General features: G+C 36.5%; 2 protein-coding genes across 3 annotated transcripts; both read right to left on the bottom strand.

Annotated features, from left to right (window-relative positions):
- Window positions 1-85: 85 nt before the first annotated feature.
- LOC103433560 (E3 ubiquitin-protein ligase HAKAI homolog) lies at window positions 86-6,528 on the bottom strand. Of its 2 annotated transcripts, XR_011580129.1 has the most exons (7): window positions 6,389-6,528; window positions 6,221-6,313; window positions 5,167-5,530; window positions 4,923-4,981; window positions 3,415-4,597; window positions 593-3,278; window positions 86-445 (listed from the first exon to the last, which is right to left on the bottom strand). XR_011580129.1 is itself a non-coding variant. In XM_029101233.2 (5 exons), exons 3-5 carry the CDS (start codon window positions 5,416-5,418, stop codon window positions 3,493-3,495), a joined length of 1,416 nt encoding a protein of 471 aa, XP_028957066.1. In that variant the 5' UTR covers window positions 5,419-5,530; window positions 6,221-6,313; window positions 6,389-6,528; the 3' UTR covers window positions 3,332-3,492. The 2 variants fall into 2 exon arrangements, 1 of the variants encoding a protein (XP_028957066.1); XM_029101233.2 differs by lacking the exons at window positions 86-445; window positions 593-3,278 and having other exon boundaries at window positions 3,332-4,597.
- A 618-nt stretch (window positions 6,529-7,146) lies between these two features.
- Window positions 7,147-10,773, bottom strand: LOC114824403 (mitochondrial uncoupling protein 1-like). The gene is made up of 9 exons (XM_029101232.2): window positions 10,473-10,773; window positions 9,750-9,968; window positions 9,553-9,634; window positions 9,089-9,222; window positions 8,887-8,985; window positions 8,701-8,805; window positions 8,118-8,192; window positions 7,638-7,724; window positions 7,147-7,419 (listed from the first exon to the last, which is right to left on the bottom strand). The coding sequence occupies exons 1-9, from the start codon at window positions 10,554-10,556 to the stop codon at window positions 7,384-7,386; spliced, it is 921 nt and encodes a 306-aa protein (XP_028957065.1). The 5' UTR covers window positions 10,557-10,773; the 3' UTR covers window positions 7,147-7,383.
- Between the last annotated feature and the right edge of the window lie 3,466 nt (window positions 10,774-14,239).

Below are 14,239 nucleotides of genomic sequence, written 5' to 3'. Positions count from 1 at the left end.
TTACAATATTAATTTTTAGCTTTTGAGAGAAATATAAGAACATCACCAGATTCAACTGCTGTACGAGAGAAATATAAAGGAGATATTACCAGAGAAATATCCTGTCAATTAATTTCATGTAACATCCGAGATCTCTTAGTGACTATCCGAGATTTTGATATATCAGGTCCCAATACAAAATGTAAGATCCCAGACCACGGATTTTGTAAATCTTGTGTGGGTCCTGCCGAATAAGAACTGAGGCAGTGGAAATCATCTGCTCCCACTCACCATCCGAGCAACTTTCGATGAACAATATTTTCTTCAAATTTTGAGCATGCTCGAGAATATACCTTTCAAACTCGATTCCATTAGACCCGTAGGAATTCTCTATGCTTACCTCCTTAAGCTGATGAATGAATGCAAGGTTTTGCAGTTTCCAGTATCCATTACCAAAGCGACTTGCCTGAAAACATAAAAACAAATGAATTTGTTGTGCCAAAAGAAAGAAAAATATTTCAAATTTACCAAATAAAAACATAACTTTATAAATTCATCTTTTGACGATAATTTTTGGGTGCCTCTGTTTAACCCATCTATTCCATAAACTCACCAAACTTAATATGTTGACCCAACCCCCTCCAAAAAGGAATGTAAAAATATTCAGATTAGGCATTCTCCTAAGAAGAGAGACCACTGCAGGAACAAACTTGTAATTAAAGCTCTCACAATGTATACGCAAGTTACGAATACTATCCAACATTAGTGTTGGCGTGGAGCCTTCCTTGTACAGAGCCTGCAAGTTTTTCCACGAAGAAATCTTACTTGGTAAGAGAGAGCACAAGAATTATCACAATCTAGATTAATATATATAATCATTAAGTTGTCAAAAAATAAAGTCTAATGCTTTTTAAGTTACTTCATCGGACAGAACTTGCGCACAAATAAAAACTTACATTCCTGCAGTAAGTCTCACAAAAACCACATCAAATATACCATCAGAATAAGAATGCAATCTCCATGATTGAAAAGTGAAAACTCCCAAGTCTCACAAAAATCACATCAAATATACCATCAGAATAACAATATCGCAAGAAGTATGCCATCACAATAAGAATGCAATCTCGATGATTGAAAAGTGAAAATTCTCAACTTTACCTGAATAGTCTACTCGTTTATAATTAGAACTTTTACCGAGCTATACTGCAAAGAACCTCCAATACTTTGAGCTATACATCAGTCAATGATAAGCAATGGAGATTACTAGAAAAGGATAGAGATGGCGCTTCAACAACCCCCGTACAGAACATATGCAAGCGCACTGATAGAGAGCGCAAAGATTGAGAATGGAAGATGAAAGATGGCAACGAAAACATATTGGTCCCACAATTTCAGAAATAAAGATCAAGTCTTCAACATTACACGTTAATGCACTACGAATCAGAAACTTTCTTCGCTGTTTCACTTGTAAGAAACTCCAGTCAATGTCAAGTCGCTGCAACCTGTTATGACCACGATCAAGAAAGTATCTATCAAAAGAACTCATGAGCCTCGCAAAACACTTAACAGTTTTTGTTAGTGGCACCCAATTTGAATTAAAATCGACTACTGGAACTGATAGATGAAATTGTCTGCATCTTTTGGACAGACCACCCACTCGAGTGAGGTCCCTGAAATTGAGTAAGGAAAGAATACGATGAACAACTTCCTCCGGAAGATCACTAAATCTGTCTATTCCACTTTCTGAGGAAGTTCCTTCAGCCTGACAACTTGTAGATGCCCGGAGCTTACGCTTGCACCCCATCGCAGTGACTCCTCAACGCGGTGGTCGGATCTAGAAGAGAGAATCCTTTCCCGCAACCAACAATTGCAACATTATATCAAAACTACACACCCAAGAAACTTTTGCAGCTAAACAGGATGCCGTTGGCGAATACCTAATTAAATTCTCACAGAGGCATTCTATCAAACACTTGCCGGGCACTACCACAATCAACTAAATTTCAGAAAACCCCAAGCGAAATTAACAAGCCCACCAGATTTTCCGAAAAGGAAAATGTACAAATAGACAGAAATCCAATTTGAAATCAGAGCTTTCGGAAAAACTGCATAGTCATCAATGGGCCGAGCTGGGTTTCAATCAAAATGAAAACAACTTCGAGCTGGGCCGGGCTTTTGTAAAAGATAGCCTACCTTTTGTCTGTGACATTTTTTTATCTGAACAATCAATTTATTCTCAGACATTATTTTGGACGCTCAAAATAATTCATTAACTTCCAAGAATACTCTTCTTTTGCTTTTTATGAATTGACTAAACTTCAAATGTTGGTTATGGAAATTGAAATAAAATGAAGAAATTTAATACAAAAATATACAAGCATTTAATTGATCTCTACGATAAAAGAGAAAATTAGAAGTTGTTTGAAATCCTTTTGGGATTCAAAATTTTGTTTATCAAACTAAGTATTTTGTCTTTATCGTTAAAACTCAAAGTTTTCGAGCCATTTGCATTATTTTCCTTAATTGTTTTGCATGTTTTTTTTAATAAATCGATATTTTTACACTAGGAGGAGAGGGAGTTCGACTAAGCCACACAATGAGCAGCCGAATTTGGTATCGAATTCACCATCCACGAAATTCGAATCTAAGACCTCTCACTTCTAAGCGAAGAAAAATATCACCAGACCTTTCCCCTCTCACTTCTGCATGTTACAATATTAGTTTTTAGCATTTGAAATGGTTTATACATTTGTTTATATTTAGATTTGTTTTTATGAAATGTTTTGCCAACATGTCTTGCTGGCAAGAAGCTTCGACAAGGCCAAAACTCACAGGGGATCAGGTGAGAGCCGTGAGAGTTGAGACCAACTTGAAGTCAACTATAAGAAAAACATGATACATCTTGATTTTGTCGGAATTTTTTTATTCTCAACATATTTCATGTTTTACTGACTCTATCATAAACTTATGATACTTATCTTAGATCAAGGAAAGCTTAGAACGCGTTATTAAGGATGCAATTTGTTAGTTGCACATTCCTATGTGAACTCACCATTTCCTCCCATGCCTAAATTGCACTTACCAGAAGAAATGGTAACACGAGGCTGTTACGTTGTCTTCGAATCATGTCGAATGAAAACTGTAACAGTGGAAAACATCTTGCTTGTTGTACTCACCATCCCTGCTACAGCTTTTCGGTGCTCATCGTCGTCATTTCGGCAACTGAGATTCATTTGACAAATGATGGCTTCTCAGTTGCCGAAATGATGGCTTTCGCCAATTTTGACTGGTACAAACTACTGAAAAAAAAAAAACAAACAAACAAACAAAATGTAAAGACCTGAGCCAGGGAAAAACAATACTCAAGAGAGAACCTTGGACCAATAATACCACCAAGCAACGAGTTTCAAGGAGGTAAAAAAGGAGGAAAATTACAAATATTAATCTTTTCTAGACTTGGCCATCAACAGCCATCATGGGGTGGTCGTGTTTCCAGATCTAGCCCTGTCCATCTCATCCCATATCGCCTTCATAAAACTTACGTTTGAGTTGTGACATGTGAGGTGGGGGTGGAGGCGGCGGAGGAAGTGACATGGGCTGTGCTGCTAAAACACCTTTGCCGTCCCTGGGATCCATGATATTACCACCCTGCACTTGTTCCATTGCAGTGTTGGTCAATTGCGGAGAATTGAAGGGCATACCACCGGGATTCCGTCCATATTCTCCTTGATAAAATGCAGCTTGTCCTTGAGGCTCTGCAGAGTTAGAGAAACTATCTGTATTTCCTTGACCCCCTGCTGCAGCTTCAAAAGGAGCACCAGCTTGACCTGCATTCCAAGAGTGTGGATAACTAGCCGGAAAGTTCATGTTACCTACTGAACCAGGGGGGAAACCCAGTAATGACCCCTGTTCTGGTCCAACATCTGGGGCGGAATCCTGTCGTGCCATCTCATAGGGAGCACCATAAACTTGCCGGGATCCATCAACTAGAAAGGGAAGGCCAAATGGAAGAGGCATCCGCACTTGATTGGAATTAACAGGAATTGCATAATTAGGGGGTGGAATGGAATGCATGGGTGGATATTCAGAAAAGGGAGTCTCAGATAAAATTCCTTGCTGCTTATCGGAAAATTGGCCAGATTCCTGCATTGGGGCACCCATTGAATCATAGCTTTGTTGATGGAAGAGATTGAGGGGAGCAGGCCTGTCAAAACCTGGGGGGCGACTGGGGTCTGGAGGGTTATTCTGGACTTGCCCAAATTCTGGGGCTGGGTTGGGCTGCATGACTGGCCTTGGAAGTGATTGTTCTCTAGTCTGTTGAAGCCGAGCTTTGTCCTCACGATCATAGAGCTGAGAATTTGAACCAGGAGAAACTAATGGCCTTGGTGGAGCACGAGCGGTGGATTCAGATACTGTACATTGTTTGGAATTCTGAGATTCTGATTCATTTCCATCCATTTTGCTTGCATTTGGCTGAAGAAGGTAAGCATGGTTCTCATGGATATGAGATTCAAATTCACCCCTCTTCAGAAAAGATTTCAGACAGTGAGGGGCTGCACAAATGAAGATCCCCTCCATCATTTTGATTGTCTGAATCTTCTGGATGCGTTCGTCGCAACTGTGTAACATAAATCATGAAAGTTAGATGTTCAAATCACTCATCAACTAATTCCAATACTTTGTGGTAATCAATGATTTATTGATGCAAATTTAGCCCTATAGTGCAATATCCCTCAATTTACGTCCCTTAGGTGAGCACTCTTCTAAATAATAGAAGTACACATGCAAAAGTCAAAATGTTCGTTGGGTGTTATGCCGAAATTCTACAACACTACAAGCCCAAGAAAATCCTTCCGCTCCTTCACTGGGCGAAAGAAAAGGAACAAGTTTGTAGATAACAGATTGATGCGCTAGTCTGAGCATGTAAAGTTAAGAAAGCTTACAGATAGCATATTGAGTAACTCCTAGCACAATCCAGACAAAAAGCATGCTCACAAGGGCTCTGCAAGAACACAGGCTAGTTAATATACATGAAGTTTATATCATGCAATTCAACACTTGACTTCTGGTATAAATTTCCAGAGTTTCCAAAGGCAAAATATATGAAGCTAAAATAACACCAAGACATGAAATTTAAAAGTAAAAGCAACTAACACATGTGGAAAAACAGGTTTACTCAGTCCATACCAGGCGTCCATAGATAGCAATTGGAAAATCACAGCTAACACAAAAGTGGACGCGTTCTCCGAGCTGGCGACGGGACCTGCGGCCTACATTCTTGACAAGAGTAGTGGTGGTTACTGCACCAATGCCCTTTGCCACAGGAAGATCAGCAAGTACAAGGTGGTCAGGGCATGCAACGGTCACAGTCTCTGCTGGCACGTGTTTTGCCCCTGCAGCACCCTCTGTTGGTAGAAGACTCTTAAGCCGGATCAGCATCTTTCACCCTACTATTACCCTCTTCCTTGGATGTGTAAAGTTTGCGACTTACTATAGCACGCTAAAATTTCCAACTTCAAACTCCAATTACGAGACCAAATATCTTCTCCTCCTGTAGATGAATTGAAAATAACACGTCCTCGTGATGGGGTTATTCAAATGAGTGTATTACGCACTTACGTAGGGATGAAAAATGATGTCTAACTAAGGATGCATTTGTCTGGAGTTGAAAAATAAAACTAGATTGACCAGAATTTGCTTTGATATTAGTGTTTTTATTTCTCACTTCTATGACTAAAATTAAGGAAATTCTAGAAGATCGATACAAATAGACACGAGAAGGCGCAAAGACTATAGTTTTATCCACAAACCTAGACAAACGATACATGAATCTAAAGGCAAGCAGCCACAACGTATTTCTAAGTTCCAAGAACCAAACACAGAAACCACACAGGCAGAATGTCACCCAACAAAACGAAGGTTAACCCGAAAAATTCTCAACTCCGATAAACTAACCTAAAAGGTTCAGGTGCCACAAAAATAATAACACCAACATGTTGAATGTTCACATGGTTTCTTCATACTCTGTATCAAGCAGGAAATAAACTAAGCAGGCGAACCTAAATATTGGAATTTGCAGCATAAAATCTCTGCTTGGTTCCATGGAATCCAATTCCGAATGCAACTATTTGGGGTTATAGCTAACGAAGTTGGCATTGCATTTCAAATGTGCCCAATTAGTACCACAAATCTCAAATTTCCAAATTTCTTTGGACTGATAGCGGAAAGCAAATACACTAACCGGAAGGTCGTCCTTACGACGTCGTCGGCGATGGCAACCATCGAGCAGCCAAGTCGGAAAAGGGTAAATGATTTTCAGTTACCGCCGCAAGCCCTAATAAAATCCGATGGAAATTGATTAGATGTTAAGATATGTGAAAGATTAAGGAAAACGGAAATTAAGGAGTACCTGAGCTAAATTGGGTGAAAATCGGCGGAAGAAGAGGGAATTCTGAAATTTTGTTAAATGGCGGGTGGATTTCGGCTGAGATTTGGAACACGAAGAAGAAGAAGGGAACTGGTTTACTGGGCTTTGGGTTGGTCACAGTTAATGGGCTGACCGACTTGAGGGCCGCTGTGGGCTTTTGGACTACTTTACAAAAAAATTTAAAGGCAAATGCTCTATTTGGAAAGAACAAACAAATCAAAGTTTGTTGTTGGAGGACGTCTCACGTGGTTTAGCTTGATTGAATTTGGGATCTCGGATGCAAGAGCAAATACTCTTATCTGAACTACAAATTTTTTTACGTAACGACAAACTTTTGTTATGATATCGTGAATGCATTGTTGAATCATGAGAGAATTTAGAAATTAAATAAAACGTGGGCTTGAATTAGCTTCGTTTTTCCAATCAAGTGATGAGAGAGACGTACTCATGATTAAATCTTGTTTGATTCCGATTTTAAACACAAGCACACTTACGGTAATCGATAATTAGAATCAAAACAAGGAGTCAGATTCGAACACAAAGTGTTCTTGTGTTTAATTGGAATCAAAACAAGGAGTCGGATTCCAACACAAAGTAATCGTGTTTACAAAATATGGAGAATCAAAACAGGCATGATTCCCAAACGGAATAAGAAATTCAATCTCTCATTTTGGAGGAATTGAAAAATAACATTAAGAATATTAAAACCAAAAGTCATGAGTACGACAAGAGAGACAAGATTGTCCAGAAAACAAATGATCATTATTTGTAAAACTTCATAGTTTTGAATACATGTTTTCCTTGGGTGGAAGAGGAACCTTCTCCTCAGTTAGCAAAAAAAATGCCATTAAAAATGTTTAATCTAGGCCTTATTATTCTCTAAAACAACTATCAGTTGCTGCAGATGCTACCACCCCTAAAAAATCCCACATTGTCCTCGATCCTCGATAAGCTCGCGACCTCGATCCTCGTTAAGCTCACGATGACTCTATATTTCTCACAACCTTCTTAACCTGCCACGAGAATCAAAAGATGAGAAACTAATTCAGGATAGTTATGGAAGACAATCAAGAAATCCAAAGATTAACTGGCTACAAGACTGTTTTCCAAATACATAGCTACGTTATCTATGCTGCAGCCCCCACAGCTACTGACACGGGAGTGGAAAGTGCATGCAAAGACCAAAAACACGTAATGGTGAAGAACAGGAAAGTGGAGTTGCAAAATGTACCTGCTCAAGGGTTAGAAACATGATGACATTCCACGATCCTAGCCGCCCAAAATTTGGGATGAAGCCCTTGTAAAAGGCCAAGGGTCCCTGTAAAACATTGAATGCGGTTAATAACCATTATCTTTTGATGAGTCTCTTCAATTAACTAAAGTTGGAAGTTAGTGTTGGGTTGTGGCAGTTAGCACCCTATTCAGTCTGCATGTAGATTACACAATGCAAATACACTAATGCTTAAATGCCTATAGATATTTCACATCGCAACTACAGAAACCAACTGCATAATTTGTTTCAATCGATAACTAGAATTCTGACTAGCTCTAGATTCTACATCTCACGATTCTCACCCACAAGCTAATTTGCATTACCTCTGAATGCAAATACACTTATACTTGATTTGCATAACTTCTTAAACTTATTAAAGCAATTTTAAAGTGTAAATTAAGAATAGGCTAGAAGGTATTGGAAGAAATTAATTTGTACATCATTCTTCAGAGTTTTGAGGAAGCAATCGATTGTGTTTTTGTAAGCAGAATCTCCCATCATCCTTGACTTAACCTGAGAAAAGATGAACAATAAAAAATAAAATAAACATGAGGTTGTATAATGCAATGAGAATAAAAATGCAGCTGAACCAGTACATGAAAATAGGCAAACCATTTTTACAAAAAGAAAAGAGCGACCACTTATTGATTCCATGCATAGCTAAAAAGTACATGAATCAACTAGTGCATAATAAATGAGTTAACATTACAGAGACAAGACTAATTTACAGCTTTAATTGATCAGAGCTTGAAAAAGAGTTTCATATCATATAAAAGTACAGGATTAGAACATGAAAAGAAATGGTAAGAACTAACTGTTTGCATTCTCCATAAGAACTAATAAATATGATGGATGCCTTCCGGCTAATACACATGTGCCACATGCTCTTATCCTGAGTTAATAAGATCATCAATTCACTTGTCGCCAGAGCATGTAAGCAAACATAGTATGCGCTAGATACCAGATATACTTAACTAGAGACCAATCAGATAGATTTCACATGTGAATGTAGATAAATTACCACATCAACTGGTGAGCCAATACAGACAGCAAAGAAACCAGCCCCCAGACCAGAAAGAAGGTGAGTGACAATATTATCCGAGAACCCTGGAAGTTTTAGAAGTGTCTGCATTGAAATGTATACACATTAAGAAAGTGTAAAGAGTTCTGCTCCAAAAGAACAAAATAAGATTGTTAGTGATCTTACCTCCTTCACTTGATCATAACTGGCTAGTTCGGCAGCATTAATGATAGAATTACGTGCAATGTTGGGTCCAATCCCAGTCCAGAGTGCCCCAACTCCCTCCTAATTTTTCAGATGTGAGCCAAGTTCAAAAAGTCAGAAGAAAAAAAAAATTCGAATGCCAACCCCTCCTTTTTATCTTAAATTTCCAGGATAGATGCTCAACCTGTCTCACAATGGTGGAATACGCATTCAGTGATCCTGAATAGCGCCTTGGTGCACCAGGTGGTAATTTTCCTTCAGCTTGAAGTCTAACTTTCACAAGATCAGTTGGATTTGCCACTGTGATTGCTAGAGCACCTTTTTTTTTTTTTATCAAAAAAGCAAGTTTGAAAAGTCAAATGTAAATCCAAAATTAACAAGGACCCACTTACATATCAAAAAAGCCAACAGAACAGGGTCTTACTGCCCCCATCTTTCCATCTTAGAAAGAAAAAAGATTAGTTTTCCAAAAAAATAAAAAGAAGGAAAAAAGATTAAACCAACTATGAACTTCCAACCAAACTATAATACGACACCACTAGTGGCTACTACAGACGGTAATGCAGATACAGCGCAAACGACTACTTTTATTCCACAAAACCAGCAGAAATGAAAGGTAAATCGAAAAGAATCCACAACCATGCTTACCAGTGGTTAAGGCAGCAAGTATTTTCTTTGTTAAAGGAACATCACCAACAAAGTCACTGCCTCCACAATAGAAGGACTTGATCTGTAAAGCACACAAGTTAAGTGTATTAGACATCAGAAAGCACAGATATCGTATACACTAAAAAGAAAATTTCACAATTAGTTTGCGTTTTCTAAAAACAAGAACCGGGACGTACAGGATCATACAACCCAATTCTTAAACCTCCATATAGGCATTGACGATGCAATCCAGGTATAATTCCTTTCCAGAGTGCTGTCAGACCTTCTTCCCTGGCTATGGTAGCAACTGTGCCCAGCATACCCCTGTATTTAGGTAAGGCCACTCCATCACCTGCAACAGCTTTCTTCTGGAGCTGAAGCCTGACTTTAGCCGTGTCCAACGGAATAGTACAAATCTGCGCCAAGTTAATCAAAAGAACGTCAAACTTAACAGGCTCTTCGATACAAACATTTCGAAGACATCACAATCAAATCAATTGTCTAGTTATACTCAATTATGTGTAAAAACAGGATTGTCTGATCACAACAAACTAAATTAAGATTCAAGTGCGGCACTGGGTCACATAATTACACGAAAAACTAACCCAGATAGCTAAAAAAATGTTATTTATCAACACAATATACAGCAAAAGCAAAACAACATTTTTTTTTTTCAAAATTTTGAGCACAATTTCTGGGCACAACCAAAAACCCAGATAGGAGAATCATGAACTCAATATATCCAATACCCCAATACAGAATTCATCACAATCTAACACATTGGTTTTATCTCTCGTATGACTATTGATATAAAAAAAAAAAAAAAACAGTCCGCAGGATCCAAAGACAAAAATCCGAATCGATTCAATTTCGCATAGAAAATAACGTGATCACTGATCAGAGTTCATTTGATTGATTACCTCAGCAAAACAGGCGGAGAAGGCGCTGCTTGCAAAAGTTCCAGCGAAAGAAATGTCGGATTTGGACTTGCTATCGGCCACCATGGCTGAGATGATTGAATAAAAAACGATGGCCGACAGAAGCAGATGCGATTAGGGTTTTAATAGATGAATGGGAACCCAAATTGCCCAATTGGGTTTCGCTGGAATGGGATTCCCGGGAAAAGCGAATCCCAATCGGAGGTTTTGCAATTGGGTTTTTGCCTCTACGAGTCACGAAGCGCTCTTCTGCTTCTCCATGTCATTGCTCACTGCTTTTATTAACGCTTTCGCCGCTTTTCCCACCTTTTCGCTTTTGGAATCTCTGCGGGTGCTTATTCGGGAATTTCCTGCACTCGCGTTACTTTTACGAATTGAGTTTTGCCACGTGTTGTAATTTTGGGCATAAGGGTCATTTTGCAGTCCCAAGTTTGGAAGTTGGTGATGTGGGCTGCTTCTATTGGTGTAGAATTTGGTGGAGTAATTAGAGGCCTTACGGTTGTTATGGAAGGGAAACTGTCATGGAACTAGTGACATCAAATACACAAATATATTAGATAGTCAGGATAATTTTTAACACGTGGAAAATATTCAATTGACCGGTGACGTTATTAGAAGGACACTGTTTGTCAGACATTTATTTTTACCTTTCATATACTTTTATTAATTTTTTGTCATTGATCATCTTCAATTTATTTAATCTTACGACTGAAAATTGAAAAACATGTGTGATAATTAAAAATGGGCGTGCAAATAACACTACCTTGTTAAAATTATGCATTGGTCTGAAGAGAGAACATCTTTCTGTTTTTTTTTTAACAAACGATATTATATACACTAAGAGTGTGAATAATGGGCTAAGTAGTAATAATGTGATTCAAATTCGTCCTTATTTAATCAATAAATATTAGATAATGCTAGGGAGACCAAAATTATAAACCAAATTATGTAGATGTTGATGATTGACTTATTACTAAAGTGTTGATTAACGTGCTTATTTTCTATTAGTGACATAAACATATCATTTGGTTTGTAAATTTGATTTAAAAATTTGGCCTTCCTAACATTATTCAATATTTATGGGAACTGTTAATAATACTCCAAAAATCTCATTTTACACTTCTTACAAGTGTATTTTTTTTTTCTAATTATAGAAAGTTTAGAGTACCAAATAAGATTTTTAGAATGTTAATAATAATTCCCTTATTTATTAACCTGGATTTTGAGGGTGATTAATTAAGGCAAATACAGAGAAGTTTTATGGTTGGCTATCTGAATCGGTGACCAGAGATAAGGATTTTTAAGGGTATTGTTCTAATCATGGTGGACTAATTAAAACATGATCAATTAAAGTAATAGTATATTAATGAGATTGACACATATGGTTGTTGTTGAGTAAACAATTCTTGTGGCATGGCCTGGTTATGATTTGCTGGTGTTTAAATACAAATATTATTTTAGTGTTTAAATGAAACATTAAGGATGGTTAGTGACAATTATTTGGAAATTGTTAAATAAAAAATTACTAAAGAAATCATATTTTTTAATTATTTTGTATAAATCACATAATATAACGATTAATAGTTGAAATCCAAATACTGGTTTTTTTCAAACTCGACTCCTGCTCAATTGATAACTTTAAGAAAAAGTGGATTGAAAGGCATAAGATAAGAATATAAATGGAGTCCAAATGGACCACTTCTGTGAGGGGCAGTGGCCAATTGGACCAATTTGAATAGGTCAGGTCAGGTGGGTTGATGAAAGTTTTCGGGTACACTCGGAGAAGACAAAAAAGTGATGTTAAATGTTAATGTATGGCGTGTAGATGGAGTATGGAGAACAATTCCTATAAAACGAGTTTATTATTACGTGCCCTTTTTTATTTAATAATATATTGTTATGTGAAGAAAAAATTACATAGCAATGCATTATTGAATATGAGCCTTTACATGATAATAATTCATTTTATGTAAGTTTTTCTCGTGTATGTGAGGATCTTCTATGGTGCACACTTTGATATTTTACATGTTAAATCATTGTTTAAAAATACAAAAATAAAGATCCAACCATTGCAACGGTTAAGATATCTGGAGCATTTCATATTCCACATTACTTTAAAATCTTTTGTGTAGGTGATTATTAGGGTTGGATGCAAGTAAGGAATCAATATATATATATATATATATATATATATATATATTTGCCAAACAATAGATTTGTTAGGTTAAATGTTAGATTAGGAAGTCAATATGATTCGAACTCACATTTGATGTAAGGGCAACACTCCTCTTTATCACTGTGGTAGAAGGTGATTTGCAAGGAATCAATCAATATGTTATGAAAGGCTTTGTGCATAATTGGTATTACATTTTGGAAGACTTATATGCTAATAAGCGCTTTTTTTAGAACTATTATTATTAGAAACACGATATAAGTTTGTTAAAATTGAAAGGTGCTTTTTGAAAGTACTTGTATTAGTCAAGAGCATTTATATGTTTGTTTATTCTAAACGGAGTCAAAAGCGCTTCTTAGCTATCGAAAGCAATTTTGGCTTTTCAAATGAAATATCAAATATGACCTTATGGCACTTAGGAAAAAGGAGAGAGTTAAACTCGTTGTCTACGAGCACCTGGGTATCTGTCCACCAATGAGGTAAGTGGACCATATATTGGATCAACTCACAAACTGATGCATAAACGATTGTCACTAGCATAACTATAAAAGAAAGTAGATGAACAATTGAATATTTCAAAAGGTGAAGTTTTGGCTCCTTAAGATTGAGGAGGGAGTTCCTCTCAAGATGCTTTGCTACTGATTTAGAGAGTTTCGTGCTTATGATTAGAACTGTTCAATTATAAATTACTTTGTAAAGATAATCTATGGAAAAAAAAAATAGAATAAGATTATTTAGTCAATTAACAAATAAATAAACGATTTATAATGCTGTTATTGTACTGGACTATTTATTTTATACAGTTCAATGATTAAATGATCTCATTTTTTTATTGATTTTTTGCATAGATGATATTAACAAAGTGATTTATAATATGAACGGTTTCAATTATAAGCACGAAATTCCGTAAATCAATAACAAAATATATTAAAGGAAGTATGATTCTTTTCTTTCTAAATCTCTCTCATCTCCAATCCTCTCATATTTGAACGGTTACGTTTAAGTCATGTCAACATCTTATATTGATTTCTTTATAAAGAAAAAAAGATAAAAAGGAAAATTTGAGAGGAAGAGAAGTAGGGAGAGAGAATTTAAAGAGAAGAAAATCTTACTCCATATTAAAAAAGGAACTTTAACGAAAAGCACTCGGTACTGTTCACTTTAACGAAAAACCACATTTTTACACTAAAAAGTCAATCCTGTTACTATTCACTTTACCCTTTATTTTGTCCTTATCATTAAAATTCAAAGTTTTCAAATCATTTTCATTAGTTTTCCTTATTAAAAAAGAAGTCCTCATCTATCGAGTTAGAAGCCAAGTTAAATACTAATCCAAAATAGGCAGTTGCATGCATCACAGCGCAACTGTTTGTTTGCATGAAATCTTGAAGGCATATTGTCTGCCCTTCTATTTGGATACCCTTTTCATCTCCTTCTATTTGTACAATCACGATTCAGCCACGTCAATATTTTATATTTTTAATATTTTTGTCTTATTATCTTTATAAAAATATTAATATAAAATATTAACAGCTTAATCGTAACATCATAAAATAGAAGAAATGAAAATGACATC

The sequence above is a fragment of the Malus domestica genome, chromosome 04, assembly GCF_042453785.1.
Source record: "Malus domestica chromosome 04, GDT2T_hap1".
In the NCBI taxonomy this organism is placed as follows: Eukaryota; Viridiplantae; Streptophyta; class Magnoliopsida; order Rosales; family Rosaceae; genus Malus; species Malus domestica.
The sequence above is the reverse complement of the archived record's forward strand: the minus strand, read 5'-3'. Positions and strand labels throughout refer to the sequence as shown.

Coding starts and splice junctions, on each gene's coding strand:
- LOC103433560 (XM_029101233.2), bottom strand. CDS start 5,418: ATGCTGATCCGGCTTAAGAGTCTTCTACCAACAGAGGGTGCTGCAGGG. Junction 4,982..5,166: donor TTGCTATCTATGGACGCCTG/GTATGGACTGAG, acceptor GTGTTCTTGCAG/AGCCCTTGTGAGCATGCTTT. Junction 4,598..4,922: donor AGTTACTCAATATGCTATCT/GTAAGCTTTCTT, acceptor TATGTTACACAG/TTGCGACGAACGCATCCAGA.
- LOC114824403 (XM_029101232.2), bottom strand. CDS start 10,556: ATGGTGGCCGATAGCAAGTCCAAATCCGACATTTCTTTCGCTGGAACT. Junction 9,635..9,749: donor GAATTGGGTTGTATGATCCT/GTACGTCCCGGT, acceptor TGTGCTTTACAG/ATCAAGTCCTTCTATTGTGG. Junction 8,986..9,088: donor ATTCCACCATTGTGAGACAG/GTTGAGCATCTA, acceptor CTGAAAAATTAG/GAGGGAGTTGGGGCACTCTG.